The sequence below is a fragment of the Festucalex cinctus genome, chromosome 6 (genome assembly GCF_051991245.1).
Source record: "Festucalex cinctus isolate MCC-2025b chromosome 6, RoL_Fcin_1.0, whole genome shotgun sequence".
Classification (NCBI taxonomy): domain Eukaryota; kingdom Metazoa; phylum Chordata; class Actinopteri; order Syngnathiformes; family Syngnathidae; genus Festucalex; species Festucalex cinctus.
In genome coordinates, this window is record NC_135416.1 from 18878790 (window position 1) to 18894874 (window position 16085).

A 16085-nucleotide genomic window follows, 5' to 3' on the forward strand; every position below is an offset into this window, starting at 1 on the left:
CATTTAGACCAGGCGTGCCACTTGGTGGTAAACTAGAAGAGCTACTAACAAAAACATTTTTGTCGTCCAGCATAATAAACATGTCTTTAGGTATGCATGACTGTTATTATAAAATGCAAGTAAATTAATGTAAATATCAGGATACGTATCGCCTTGAAGATCATGTATTGGGATAGGTATCGTATCGTGACCCCTGTATCGTGATACGTATCGTATGTTGAGGTTGGCGGCAATACCCAGTCCTAATGTGAAAACAAATGGCGTATTGCATTGCTTTCCATGTGACTAGCATACAATCTAGGTACTGTATATTGTAACGGTAGTCAAATGACATTTCATCATATTTTGAAATCAAAATAATCCCCACAGTTTACAAATAAAATTACAATGATCCTAAATCCAATGCTTTTCAATGAGAAGAGAGATTCCTTTCACAAAATTAATGTTGCATTTGAGGAAGGTGGAAAGTTGGATTGATCCTACTCTGATTGTCCCACTTCAATGTGTAAACAAAAATTAATAACACAATAGAACACATAACAAAAGCTTTTATTTGTTTTTACATATAAACATTTTTCTGTTATGGAATGCAAGAAATATTTAATGGTTCTGCTATTGCATGCGGTGGTAAATGAGTACAACAACCGAAACAAGAGCTTAAACAAGGGCAAGACCGTACGTGTGCACGGCAGAGGCAGGCCTCACCACATACGAAGTGCAAAGAAAAAAAAAACAAAAGAAAAAAGAAAAGAGGAAAAAATACAAAGCAATAATTGCATTAAATTCTATTCCATTTTCATTCTGTTGTGTTGGCCATATTGATTTTCATTTTGACCTAAATTAAATTTATGCTTACTTTGTAATTAAAATTCTTATGACCAAATGTGCATGAAAAGAATGCTGATATAGTTCTGTAAACATTTTTTTTTAATGTCTAACAACTCATTTAAAGGCAAGTACAAAACTTATTTTGGCTTCTTTTTTAAACCTAATATCAGTGCCATGAATCTCACAGGACATCCCTGTTCGGAAAGTGGGGGGCGGTGGGGATCACGTAAGTAAACAAAAGATTGCTACATAAATGCAATGGCTTTCTCTCTCTTCTCCTCTCCAGTGCTACCTCAGTCCTCTTTGGGCTTGTTTCAGTAACGAATCAAAGTCAAGCTCCTGAAACTTGCTCTTGGTTGCAGACGGCTCTGGATCCAATTTTGCATCTGCGGGACACAGTTTGAAACATGTTCAGTGATCGAACTGTATCTAAGAACGAGTTAATGATAACAGCCAGCATGCATTCTAGAAAAAAATATACAGTACAATAGAACCTCTAAATTCAAATGTCCTTCAAGTCTTATATGCGAGTATTATTTATGGAAAAAAAATGCCTCTGAATATGCACAGGACTTTGGAGCTCAAACCACCGGTCACTTCAGCAGTCTCAATTCTTTCGTTCCTTACGTTTTATTATTTACATTGCTTTTTTTTTTTTTTAAGTCAGTTTATGGCAATAATACTTTAGATTCGTTTTTTTTATTTCCACTCTTTCCTATGGCAAATAGCAGTTCTGAAATCCAAGCAGCATCTATAAACACATTGTGCTAGAGGTTCCACTGTACTTGGCACGTAGTTACACTCTCACCTAGATCAGCATAGTCTGAATTACAAAACTGTCTTCTTCCTCCAAAGCAGATGTCAAAGGGCAGCTCATCAGGCCTTCTTAGTTTCCCACCATTGTCGATGGCCGCAAATGCATCATCCACGTGGTAGAATGTGACAAAGCCATAATGGTCACTTGAGGAAGCAAACACAGTCATTTCAATACTTCACAATATGTACTCAGAGTACACAGCAAATGTTCTCTTTGGATTTACCCTTTATCTCTAAAGTGCAGCGACACACATTCTACTTCTCCGAAATGAGAGAAGCGCTCTCTCAATTCATCGTGCGTCATGGATCTGCGGATGCGGCCGACATACACAACTCTGCGCTCATCCTTTAGCAAAAGATGTTAGACGCAATTTAGCACGTGTTGGACATCAATTACTAAGAGACACAAGGTGCTATACAGTACTTGTGGACTTACCATGGCTTTCAGCTTCTGAAGCCTCGCCTTGTGCTCCTTCTTGAGCTTCCAGGACTCTCTGCAGGTGAATAAGATTATATTTGAGTGATTAAAGAAAAAAAGGTTTTTTGGGTGACTGTAATGGTTTAATGGCATTTCTATGTAAAAGGATTAGAGCCAGCGAAGTGGGGGGAAAAAGCGGTGGCAGGATTCTCACTTTATACTCAGAAATCTGACTTTAAAGTGAGAATTTTGACTTTAATCTCAGAATTATAACTTTAAAAGTGAGAGCTCTCACTTTAATCTCAGAATCCTGACTTTAAAGTGACAATTCTTACTGTGACGTCACACTATGAATTGTGGGGGAAGACAGAAAATTAGAATTCTGAGAATAAAGTCAGAATTCTAAGATTAAAGTCACAATTCTCAATTTAAAATCAAAATCCTGAGATTAAAGTCAGAATCCTGAGATTAAAGTCATAAATCTCACTTTAAAGTCAGAATTCTGACTTTAAAATCAGAATCCTGAGGTTAAAGTCTGAACTCACATTTTAAAGTCATAATTCTGAGATTAAGGTCATAATTCTGAATTCTCACTAAAGTCAGAATTCTAACTTTAAGTCAGAATCTGAGATTAAAGTCATAATTCTCACTTTAAAGTCAGTATTCTGAGAATAAAGTGAGAATCCTGCCAATACTTTTTTTTTCTCTCACTTCACTGGCCATAATCCTCTTCCGTACATTTAAATTCATTTCAATGGTGAAAATGTGTTTGATAGACAAGCAAATACATGTATGGTCGTGTAATAAATTCAACTTGAATGTCAAGCTACCATTCGATTTTTATCACTACTGTGTTGTGTGGCTATTGAACACCCTTCATTTGCAGACTCACCTGTAAACGTTTCTCCTGCGAGTATGAAAAGTTGGCGAGGAGGGCGACGGTGACCGAGAGCGAGACCAGGATTGGGATCTCGATCTGTTACGCCTTAAACGTGTACAAGACAGGCGAGGCGGCGAACGAGAGAGAGAGCGAGAAGGGGACGAAGACCAAGACCTGCTTCGGGAACGCTCGTGATGGGACCTGCGCACACATATACGACTGCAAATTACAGTTGAATACAAAAATGCAAACTGAAGATCAAAAGTGGGCATAATATAAACATGACTACCGTCGTCTTTTTGGAGAGCGGGATTCCGAGCTGGAGGATGATGAAGACGAACGAAAGCTGTCTGCGAGGCGGGATCTTCTCAGGTATCTCCTCTTCTCTCGTCCTCTGCTTGGAGGGCTGGGTGGAGGTGTAAGTGGGGTACATGAAAGTGCAGAATCTGTGCTGGATGAGCTTGACTGGTGTTTCTCATCAGCTCTGATGGGAGAGTCACATTTCTTCTCCACCTCACGAGTGTTCTTGAAAAGAGGAGGAGCACTTGTATGCAAATAATCCACAGGCACACAATAATCATGATCCACGAACACCGATGAACACATATGAGTAGGTGCTGCCAGCTCTGAACCGTTTGTCTTCCTGGATGGCAGAGGGCGAGGATCAATGATCTGGATCCCCTTGGACGGTGTTTTCCGTCTTATACTGACAACTTCCTCAGTATCGAGAATGACTTCGGTGCCGACAGGCTCAGGAGTAACGTGCTCCGACTCCTCATCATTTTCGTTGATTTTTGGTCTGAGCGAGTACAAAGTTCTGTCAGGTTTGTGTTCTTTAGTGGAGGTCTGCATTAGCGTTGAGGTCCTTTCTGAGTCTTCGTGCAGATTTGGAGGTAACACATTTGAAAAGATAGCTGGTTCACCTGAAATAGAGACAACCCAACAGGTCATTAGTGCAGATACACAAATATACTGAGGGAGTTCACAATTAGGGGTTATGTGTTGCAGTCTATCGTCTTGACAAATGTGCTAAATACATTAAATATGTCTGAAGTGCAGAAAACGTGCCAAGACTGAGAACAATGTAGTATTGAACTGCTGTAACAGCGGTAAAACTTTTTTTTCTTTCTGACCAATAACCCTTGCAACAGCCTTACTTAATTTTTTGTATTCCTACAAATTTGGAAGGTATGTTACCAATCTCTGTATTGTGTCAAATTTACAAAACATCCCCACACAAAGATCCCTTGACAGACTACAAACTACATTAGGACAGAGGTCACATTTAGGCACTGTCCTATTGTTCCTTGTGTTTAAGGGAGGGGCGGGAGTTAAACATGTTTGTGGGTTCCAAGGGAGTGGCTGTTATATATGTTTCCAGGTTCATAGGGTTCAAGGGCGTAGCTGGCTGCTTAAGGCCCTGTTTACACGGAAGCAAATTCCTCAAACAAACCTTGTAGAGACAGAACCATCTCAAGACATGCGAGCGTCCAAAAGAAGACGCCTAGGACGTTTAACGACTGTAATTTATATGCCAAGTCTGGAGTGGCGCTGTAACACTGCCTTAGGGAGTTAAGGGAAAGCGTAGAAGAAGAATCTGTGAAGAAGACTGATCTCAATAGCCGGTTTATAGCCGGAGCCGCGAGGCCGCCATATTCCTCCTCCCAAGAAACGTTTCTCGGCATACCATCCTATAGATTTACAGTATCAAAATTAGAGACAGTACTTAGTAGAAACAACAAAGGTCTAGCAACTGAGTGATAAAAGAAAAGGGGTCTTCAAAGTAGTTTAAACGGCAGTATACTCGTGATGGGAGGAGTAAGATGGCTGTCCTACAGCTTCATCGGCTTGCACAGGCGTGTATGGGCTATCGGCTATCCAGTATCATATTACAGATCAGTGAGATGAACACAACACAGGAGACGTGACAATGCCAAGTGATTCAAGTACAACATCACGCAAAACATTTTGCTGTAAAAACATAAACAAGCTAAAGGAGGTTGCGCAAAACAAAGACACGGCTATCCGCCACCGTTGTTGACAGACTGTCGGTTCGTGCACAGTCACGGGAGAATTACGTCATCACCAGAGTAATAGCTATCCTGCTATGGTGTCCACATTAGAACGTACGGGGCGTTTTGCGATAGCGTTTTGAAATCTTTCCACTCTGGAGCCCGGTTTCAAAAGTGATCGGTTTCAAGCTCCGAAACCACGCCGGCGTGTGGACGAACTGTCTAAAGGGTAATAAATTTATGTCAACTAATGTGTCAGTTTTGTTTTGGAGCGTAAAAAGACACACAAAAAAGACTAGCCTTTGTCTCTTCATCTCCTTATTCGCTGCATCTCCACATTTGGGATCTTTAGACTTTTCATTAGTCACTGGTCACACTACGCAATATGTTAACGTGATATTGATTAGATACTGACAAATACACTTTTGGTTAATACTCTCTTAAGGACAACAGTGCAAAATTCGTCATCATATGCTGTTAATTGCTGTCAGTCAGTTAAGGAAAACACAATAAAAACTAAAATGACGAAAAATCTTTTCAACAAAAACATTATATGCCGGCGAATTACCTTGTTTCTCCTCAAACCGCTCCAACAAGCTGGTAAGATCACAGGCTTCAATCCCTTAAGCAGAATAAACAGACCACAATGTCAACAACCTGTTCATTTCTGTGCTATATGTGGATAAGAATTTATAAAAGTCTGTTTGTTGTGTACCTGACTCAGCTGCAGCACTTTGCTCGTCCAACGTGACAGAATCTGGCCTTTTTGGCAGAGAAGTCTTTGGCACTAGCGTGAGGTTTTGTGGTTTCCTGTGTTCTGAACTGGGTTTTGTTTGAGGTGTAACTAGGAATTGGCCATCCACTTCTTGACTCGTATGAGGGTCAGCACTGGACACTGGTGAAGAGTGACAATTTGCTGGGGTGGCTATCTGGCTAACAGGCAAATGAACGATGACAGGGTTTGGGGGATCAGTGCTGAGCAGTGGCGGGTTTTTTAATGGACTTTTCTTGCTTGTAGCTCCTTTGTGCTCGGAATTGGACTTTGGGCCATCAAGTGATGTGTATTTAGATTTAACTTGAAGAGATTTGAATCTGCAATTCCTACCAGCAAACAATGGCTTCTTCTCTTCTGGTTGGGAAGGATGACGACATGATGTCCTGCAAGTAGCTCTTTGAGGTGTATAAGTACTGTTTGTGGACTTCTCTATCAGATGGGGTGAAAGCTTTACCTCAGAGAGGTTTTGGCTCTGCCCATTTGAACAGAGAATGGGGGTCAGTTCTTTGGGGGGTTGGGGAACTGAAGGCCACTTGGTGGTGTTACTCCCCGTTTTCTCCACCAGAGGTTGCCTTTTCTGTCGTAGCTGTCTGTACTCTTGGAGGCTTAACGATTTGGCTTTGACTTTAGCTTTTGCCGGTGCATCGTCAGCCGCGTTATTCATTTCTAATGATATAGATGGGCCTACAAGTATTAGACCAGCTGGACCTTCGGGTGTGTCTGCAGATGCTACACCAGGGGGAGTCTTCTCGTTGAATTCAGCTTCCAACGACTGATCAAATGAAGCCACTTGAACAGAGCCAAAACTGACTCTTTTCTTTGCCTTGGGGAACAAACAACTGGATGATTTGCCAGTGAGCAAGGCGCTTTTTAGCAGTGGACTATTTTTTTTTGCAATGCCGTCTTTGTCCTCCTGTGTCTCTTTCAGGGGTGTTTCATCATCGTCAGATACAACATTTATATCTTCATCACTGTCTCCTGTGGGCTTCTCATATTTCCATATTTCTCCCTGAGAGAACATTGTGTTTTTCTTCTGTATTTTCTCCCATGGCGATTGTGATGGTCCATCTGTGCTCTGTTGGCCCTTCCCCTCTTCCTCCACACGCATCTTAAGGCAATAGGGGTGCATGAGTTTCACCAGGTTGACCAGAGAAGAGGAAGTGAAAATATTCACTTCAGTCTCTGCTTTCTTATTTGGGCCTTGAAACAATGTTTGTTGCTGAAACACCGGCTGAAGTCGGGCGACTTCTTTTCTTGCGTCATTCTTGGCTCTCGGTCGAAGTTTGGCAGCAAACGCTATTTTATCCTATAGACAGATGGACACAGGAAAGAGTACAAATGTTTTAACAAATCTGCTCCCTGGCATTGTTACCAGGAAATGACATTTTGCGATACGTATGCTATTTGATAAAACAACAAACAGCAAAGTGTGATTCTCAAGGAAAAGCTGACTGCGCTGGCCGCTGTAGCTATTTACAAAGAAAAGAAAGAAGAAACTGTCTGTCTCCAATTTCAGATCATGACAACCCCAAATATAACTGGTCATTATGATTGACCGTTGTCAACATCTGCGCTGTTGCAACACCATTTACGAGCGATTCAGCATTTGGAATCACAGCCTAACTAGTTGCAGATGGTCAGCAACTCATGAAAACTAGTTTCAGAACCCCGTACAGCGCACACGACTGAATAGTTTTCTGTTGTGTTTGGTTGCATCCCATGGTGTGCTTTAGGACCACTATTCTGGTGTTGCAACAAACCACCATTAAGAATTTTGAGTAGTTTTCATCGAAAGTAGTTGTCCAATGCAATGTATTAATTACGTCAGTTTGGAGGGGCAATTACGTTACTGAATGATTTGATGACGAAAAACCAAAATAATAGTTGCACTTACTGTAGTCATGCTGTTCCCAAGCTCCTGACAGTTGAGGAGCTTGCTATCTGGCAGGGTGTCAAAGGGAGAAATTGTGCTGCCGACATCATCCTCCACACATTCTAACATCTGAGTTAGAGCCGACAGCAAAGTCTCGTTCTCTTCCTCCGCTTGCCTTGTGTCCTGTAATGTGTAACAAAAGCTATTGACTATTTTGGCTCAGGCACTTTTAGCGAGAGCACATGAACACAAGGCTATTTCTCAGCGCTACTGCCATTCGTGACTTGCACTCTGACCTCTGATGAAACAGTGGAGTCCTCAAAAATGGCCAAGATGGAGTCTTCCATACTGGATTGCATGTCCTCCCCACCCATGTTGCCTCCACATGGGCTGATCTACAGAGACATGGACAAAAAACAAACAAAAATAGAAACCTATTCAATACTTCCAATTGCAAATGATTTGTGATCTACACTGAGTTAGAACTCTGCAATATTGTGAGATGGAACAGAACAATAGAGGGTTCGGAAGTGACCTGAAGTTTTGAAGCTTGCACTGTCTTTTGCCAGGCACAAATATAACTGGTTGAATTTGTGGAACGTGTCTCTAAGAACACTTGCCACAATAAAAAAAAAATATATATAAATAATAATAAATAAGCAAAAAAAATAAAAATGAATAAATAAATAAATAAATAAAACATGTAAAGACAAGGAGAAGGGATTGAAATTTCAATGTAGTTAGCGGATAACAATTAGCCAATTTATCCTATGATTTATTTTCTTCTGGGTTAGATTACCAGCTGGTATGTATACAATTAATAGGTGCATTTCTGCCCCCTAATGGACAGTTTTACAGGCTTTCTAGCATGTATTACAACTTTATTCTCTTTTCACAGCTCTACAGTTTCCATCAAAAAAAAAAAAAACGAATTTTTTTTTGTACTACTCTTTCTTCACCATTGTATTTTCCATCAGTTGTGATGCAATGACACCATACTGCCTCTACCACGTCAGTCTTTACCACAAACGTGGTTTGGGGAGGTGACTCACAATTGTAGGTTGAGATATGTGCGCAGTGTGCACTGTGCAGGTCTTGACATTTTTTGCTCACCAGACACTGTGGCTAATGATTTCCCAGAATTACTAGCCACTCAGCATTTTCACTAGTGATAAATTTGTGGTTGGATAATAGTGGTTATGTGCAACCAATTTCCGCATTTAGCAAAAAAAGTTCTTCCGGTAAAGAAGATTTGGCGAGGTATTCAACCAAAATTTAAAAAGGTTCACATTGAGAAATTTTCTTGAAGCAACGGTACGGAAGGTCATATACTATGTCAATTTATTGTAATCCATATTAACGGAGAAGTCAAGTAAAAAAAAAAAATATATATCTTTACAAAAACATTGTGTTGCTTTACATGTGTGCCCCCACTAGTCTGGGCTAAAGGTATTCTGATTAATATTGCATTTGTGGAATATGAATTGGCAGCAAAAATCCACCCACTTTAATCTATCTCAAGGGATTGCCCATTTTGTCACTTGCTGTCAACTGCAAGTGACATTGAGGTGCCTAAGGGCTCAGGTAATGACCAATCATATCTCACCTGTTTTCTGCGTTTGACCATTAGACATTCACAAGCTGAGTTCATTGGCACTGAGATGTCGAGTTCACTTGACAGAAAATGGCAACATTCGCCACCACTTGGTATGGATAAAAGTGGGTGGATTTTTCTGATAAATTCATTTTCCACATGCATAATATGAATTAGAATACTGTGATAAGACTAGTGGGTCTGCATAGAACACATTGTAAAGTAAATTTTCAAAAAAACTCACCTAATGACATTTTCCCCTGAAATCACAAGTTTAAAGTATTTTTAAAGTGAAAAATTATATGTTTAGGGATAATTGTCCATGGTAAATGTATGGCCTAAAACTAAAAAAATAGACAGTTATAAACACTCAAAATTCAGACAGTATTTAAGGGATTTGATTACTAAATCTTAGTAAAGTGCATTGCATAAGTTGACACAGATGAATTAGATACAATTTGCTGTCGAGTGTAGAATTATGTAAAGTTGTGAACCATTATACTGTAGCACAACAAAAGAGTGATGACAGCTAATATCAGGGATTCTGTTGCCAGTACCACCAACTGCTTTAATCACATTTGACACGCTACAGGTATTTGTAATCAGTTATCAAAAATAAGGTGGCCCTGGAAATTATATACCACAGTGGTGAACCAATACACACACACAAAAAACTTTTCTCTTCCGCTACATAATTACCCGTATTAAATGTGACGGTTTTAAATAGAAAGGGATTAAAATAAAACACAATGACGTGTTCAAAAAAGGACACCAAATGTCTCTTCTATGTCGTTAGTCTTGGAACGAAAAACGGTACGATACGCCTGATTCGGTGGATAGTAGTCAGCACCGGTTTGAATTAACCAGCGCAGTCATAAAATGCTACACTACTGCTTTCAGCACTCCATTGTTAATTCCAGTTGTAAGAAGAAAGACCAGAGCAGTATAGCCCGAGTGTTGATTATACGTGACATATAGCTGTTTCTGTACTTTTGGGGGCCAAAAAGCCTGTTCGAGGTCTAGCTAACAGTTGATCGCTAACCTTCTACCCTGCTGCCAACTCAAGCCCGGTCTCAGCCACGTGTCGCCACGCGCACATGTGCCGGTGAAAGAACCCCCTCTACGATCCCGAAAAACCTCTCCAAAATCCTACTTGATCAACATAGTAGCTTAATTAGCGAAATCGATACCTGGTAGGGGCTTCTGGTGCTCAGAAAATCTACGTTGCCGGCATTTAAAGCCCCGTCTATGGGCCTCCACTGCGCCGCCATCTTGCCGCTCCACATGGTCGACTTGGCAGTGGACACGTGGTCACCGGCAGCGCGCGAACAAGGTGGCTGACCTGAGACCAGTTTGGGACTCACAGCAGATTAGGAAAGACATGAAATCAGATCCGAGGTCGGATATCTCTTTTCCGCTCACAATGCCATGTTTGGTTCGGGATGTTTTTGTTTCATCATGTTGGCCCGTTTCTGACAACGTTTCTTAGTAGCTAGTACATTTGCGTCTTGGTTAAGAACGTTAAATTCACCAAATACGAGCTTCTCTAATGCAAGCGGCTTTGATTGCGCCGAAGCGACATCTATTGTTCAATCGACAAAATCACAGTTTCACCGACGGTACATGGCAGAGTGACTGAGACAAATCTATTTTTATTTACGGTATCTGTACTTGTACTTGAGTTAAGTATCTATTCTTTTATTCCACACATTTGAAATCAGATATCTGTTCTGTCTAATTCTTAGTACTTTGTCAAAAAGGCTTGTTACTTTTTTAGTATAAAGAGAAATTGAAAGTCAAAAGCGTTAAATATGTTACTTGAACGTGAGTATTTATTTATTTATTTATTTATTTATTTATTTATTTATTTAACTTAAGGTAAACGCGATGAATCAGATGGTCCATGTCTGTAGTAATTGGATATTACGTTTGGAAACAGGTATTAGAAATAGAAAAAACGACTATTATAAGAGCTCAGCTTGTCAACATCACATGAGCAGACCCAGAAAAGAGGTGAACCATGATTGGTTGTTACCTGAGCTCAACGGTACTGTGATGAGTGATGACTTACCTGAAGGAAACTCGAAAGCAACATTTAAAATGATCCCTTTTAACGTCTCGATGAATATTTGCCAATAAGAAATAGAACTCTACGTTACAATTCAGTGCTTCTAATATGGGTGTTTCTTAGTTTATCCACTAGATGGTAGTATTGACTTATACCATTGGCACTCCTTTCTATTACAGTATTAGCTCTCAAAAGTTGTGTTTGTTCATGGGATGATTGCCCTCGCCACCTATCCACAGAAAATACCAATCAGATAGTGGATACATAGCAAGTGCAATGCATAACAAAGTGAGGCTCATTGGCTCGTTATACTTGTGCTGTTATCTTGTATTATCTCCCCGTTTTTCATAGAGGACGTTGCATGTGTCTGGCCTGTTATCTCTTGCATACCAGCAAGGGGTTGACCTTTCTTCTGAATGTCATGCCGGTTTACAGAGTCAATGGCTGTGCAAGATTAATAGGAAATGAAATAAAGTCACATGAACCACTTGTATAACCTGGTGTACAAGCTTTCTCTTATTGTCTTCTGGTGGGTTGCTTGTTGTATGCCTCACCAGCCAGGATTACATTGCTGTTTGTTTAGAATTAGCGTACACAAAAACTGCATACACAATTTTCACAAATTTCTCCCCAATGTTTATTGCTGAATGGGAGAAGTCTGCAGAAGCTATTTGAAGGTGATTCTTATCCTCAACGTGGTATGGTTTTGTTTACTGCTGTTTTGTAATTTTAAACCCTTAAACTCCTCTGCTACTGTTATTCCCCAAGCTCTCACTCATACACCCACACATGCACATACACCGCACATCTCAAAACACATTCCCGTCTGAAATGGGGCCAAAGCCTCCGTCAGTCTCCTGCGGGTGCAGTATGTTCAGGAGTATGTGGAGACTTGTGTTGAGGAGGGGCAATCCGGTGTAAGTGGGTCACCTTACTGCAGCATTCCACACCAAAAACAACCACATCAATACCCACTCCACTGTCACATTCTGTATTTACCCCACTGGGACCAGTGTTTTTGTATGGCAATAAAATACACGCTAACTCTAAAATGGACACCTACCCAAAGTGTGAGTGCTTCTGGGACCCATCACAATGAGTAAAAGCCTGGTTACAGTATTTCCCATCGTGTTTCTCAATGCCTCACTCTTGACCTCCAAGGAGGTCTGTGAGCTTGTTTGAAGACTTCATGAAATATATGTGTGCACTTCAGTGACCTGCAAAAACACTCTGATCTTTAACTTGACACCTTTTCTGTCGGGAGAGCAGGACATCAAGCATTACTTGGTGCCTCTGCTGTCCTCATTGGACTCATCTTTGCCTCAAGTCCCTTTGCTTTCACAGCTGAGAAGAAGAACGCTCTCCCCCATGGCACAGAGAACATCTATTGAAAATAATTGAAGGTGTGAGAGAAACAGAAGAAGGGGGTTTGGTTAATAGAGAAAGAACAACCAAGAAATGATGACAGGGATGGTGAAAAGACTGGAGAAGACCCTGTCTACAGAACAACACAAGAGACAGAAGTGGGTATTCAACGGTGCACACATTCACTTACACACAAACACGGCATGGTTACAGAAGCGCGAAGACTTAAAAGAAACAAGATGCTCATTTTATATTACATAAGAGTTTGCATCACTGCATCCTTAAACTCAATGTACAATTACAAAACGCAGCATGTAAAGCAATAAAAAGCTTTTTAACTTGACTTTGCAGACATATCTTTCTGTAATTGAAATGATGTAACAGTATTCATGTAACAGGTGCACATAGAAAAATGTTCCAACATAATGACTGTGAGACATTGATGACTCGTTTATCTTTGCAATGGGAATACAGCTGTGGTCTGCATTTGTTGTGAATGTGCTGCATATGCAAATAAAATGTAGATAAAGATTACTGGTTTTTCCATGACATTTTAGGAAATGTTTCTACAATGGATATAAAAAGTTTACACAATTGCCATTTTTATATAAAAACATGAGACCAAGATAAATCATTTCCAAACTTATTACACCTTAATGTGACACATAACCTGAACAACACAATTGAAAAGTAAAAATCTTTTCAAAAGAAGATGTATTGAGCTTTTTGACTTGTACATGCAGGTAACATTGTAGGTTAGTGGAAACAGTTTTGAAATGATTTATTTTGGTCTCATTTTTTTTATCTCACAAAAACCTGGCATTTGAACAGGGGTGTGTACTTTGAAGACTTTTTTTGTTATTTTAATACCCGCAATAATTCATCTCCAAAAGCACACTAATACTCCGCAAAAGTGACGTCATCAACGGAACACATTAGCGCATGACCAACACATTCAATGTACATACAGTAGATCCAAGTACAGAAAAAAAGCAAACAATGAAACTTGGATAAAGGGAGTACAACTATGATACTCCTATCTTTTTCCACTGCTCTCCTTTATCATTGCATTCTCTGTAGTTTTTTCTTCCCCTCTTGCTTTGTGCTTAAATTTTTTTTCACATTCTGTGGCATCAATAGACTGTTATTTGTCTTTATTACTGGAGCGTTGATAGTTCATCAGTAAATGTTACAATGTGGTTTGATGTGCTTGTATGTGTGTTAGTAGAGCTTTCAGTCATGTACATAAGATCCTATGAACTTGTCAAAGCGTCTAAAGAGACCGTGTATATGGACAGATGACAATTTTTTTTACTGGCAAATGTGTGTGTATGTGGTCGTTGAGAAGCTGATCATGCTTGTGCTATCCTTTTTCTGCCACATTGCCATGGCGACAGTGCCCTCCCGGGGTAATGGGGGACGAGTGTGCTAGAGCTATTTATTCTCCCTCCCTCACCCTTGCATTTCCTCCATCTCTCGCTCACTCCATCTTTGCCCTCTCCCTTCTGCAACCTCTCCGTCGCTCTCCTCTCGCCATCTCCCTCCTTCCCTTGCTCTTTCTTCCATTCTCTGATTGGCTTAACACTCCCCTCCTCAAAATGAGATACTGCCTAATGAGACGAGGGTGAGGATGAGAGCAAGGGAGACAAAGAGCAAGTCTCTTGTAAAAAAGGAGAAAAAGAAAAAAAAACATGGGGGTGGTGATCTATGCAGACTTATGTTCTTCTTTGTATGTGAAGAAAGAACCTGTTTCAACACAACTCTGTGATATGAATTTGGAAGCAAACAGTGGACAATGATGATAACACTTGCCTAGATATGTGACCTCCTCTCTGCAACAACAATATTGAACAACATTCTTTTTCACAACTCTCTGACTTTCAAATGTTCAGTGTGTATGACATATTTGATTAACTTTTAATGTATGATTGTTCCTCCTCATCCATCCATCCATCCATTTTCTTGACCGCTTATTCCTCACAAGGGTCGCGGGGCTGCTGGCGCCTATCTCAGCTGGCTCTGGGCAGTAGGCAGGGGACACCCTGGACTGGTTGCCAACCAATCGCAGGGCACACAGAGACGAACAACCATCCACACTCACACGCACACCTAGAGACAATTCGGAGCGCCCAATTAACCTGCCATGCATGTCTTTGGAATGTGGGAGGAGACCGGAGTACCCGGAGAAGACCCACGCGGGCACGGGGAGAACATGCAAACTCCACCCAGGAAGGTCCGAGCCTGGACTCGAACCGGAGACCTCAGAACTGGGAAGCGGACGTGCTAACCACTCGACTATCGTGCCGCCAACCTAAAACATTTCTTGGTAATATGTTATATGTGACCTCACTAGTCTAAACGACATTCTGATTAATATTTCATTTGTAGAATATGAGTTTTGAAGCAATCTCAGAGGGCGGCCATTTTGCCACTTGTTGTCAACTAAAGATGACATCACAGTTGCTCAGGGCTCAGGCAATGACCAATCACAGCTCACCTGATTTCTGAAGCTGAGCTGTGATTGGCTGTTACCTGAGACCTGAGCAACTGTGATGTTATTTTGGCCGCCTTCTGATATTGATTTAAAAAAAAAAAAAACTGCTGGAGTTCGCTGCTTAACTCATATTCTACTAATGCAATGTTAACCAGAATACTGTATTTACACTACTAGAGACCACATAGAACATATTTTTGCCAAAAAAAATTTCCCCTGGGGGGTTCAATCCCCTTTAAAAAGAGGAACATCCAATCTTTAATTCAAGTGCATTTATTCAGTGGGGGGGGGATCCTACATTCTGAAATAATTATTTTTCGTCACAATTATTAGCACCCCTGGTGTTACTTTATACAACTCCCGTTTGCCATGAGCAAAACAGCACCTGATCTTCTCCTGTAATCGTTCACAAGATGAGAGAATACAGAAAGAGTAATCTTCGACCATTACACTTTGCATGACAATTCTCGAAATCATCCACTGGCCTGGGTCCTCTTCTCTGCACTCTCTTCTTTAGCCCCCTTCCACAGGTTTTCAATGGGGTTGAGGTCTGGAGCTCATAACTTGGAAGTTATAATCATTGGTTTGTTCATTCATTTGCTGAACCGCATACCCTCATTTATGTGCTAATTTTGCTGGATTCCTTCATGTGACTTTATGATATTCAAAACTATACACATGAGCAGACAAAATTGTGAGCACTTAATTTGTGTCATGTGATTACCTGGTTCAACAACTGTGAACTTCTGACACAGATGGACCACCACATGCAAAGTTGCACATCTATATCTGGGAGACACAAATGCCATACATAGTGATAGGAGACAGATTATAAACAGTGGGAGGGAAAAGAGAGGCAGCGAGTGAAGGAGATAAATGGCGGAGGAGGAGAGAAAAAAACGATGAGTGAAGTGAGAGAGCAACACTGTGTGACATACTGCAGACAGAAAGACTAACGGAGC

The 16085-nt window shown here is 40.7% G+C and overlaps 1 protein-coding gene across 1 annotated transcript; it reads right to left on the reverse strand.

The window, feature by feature from the left end:
• Positions 1-530: 530 nt before the first annotated feature.
• LOC144021291 (uncharacterized) lies at positions 531-10547 on the reverse strand. Its single transcript, XM_077525445.1, has 11 exons — positions 10387-10547; positions 7899-7997; positions 7624-7785; positions 5670-7035; positions 5523-5576; positions 3232-3865; positions 2955-3143; positions 2081-2138; positions 1869-1990; positions 1637-1788; positions 531-1214 (listed from the first exon to the last, which is right to left on the reverse strand). Exons 1-11 carry the CDS (start codon positions 10480-10482, stop codon positions 1117-1119), a joined length of 3030 nt encoding a protein of 1009 aa, XP_077381571.1. The 5' UTR covers positions 10483-10547; the 3' UTR covers positions 531-1116.
• Positions 10548-16085: the final 5538 nt, after the last annotated feature.

Coding starts and splice junctions, on each gene's coding strand:
- LOC144021291 (XM_077525445.1), bottom strand. CDS start 10,482: ATGTGGAGCGGCAAGATGGCGGCGCAGTGGAGGCCCATAGACGGGGCT. Junction 1,991..2,080: donor TTCAGAAGCTGAAAGCCATG/GTAAGTCCACAA, acceptor CTTTTGCTAAAG/GATGAGCGCAGAGTTGTGTA. Junction 1,789..1,868: donor CTGCACTTTAGAGATAAAGG/GTAAATCCAAAG, acceptor TGCTTCCTCAAG/TGACCATTATGGCTTTGTCA.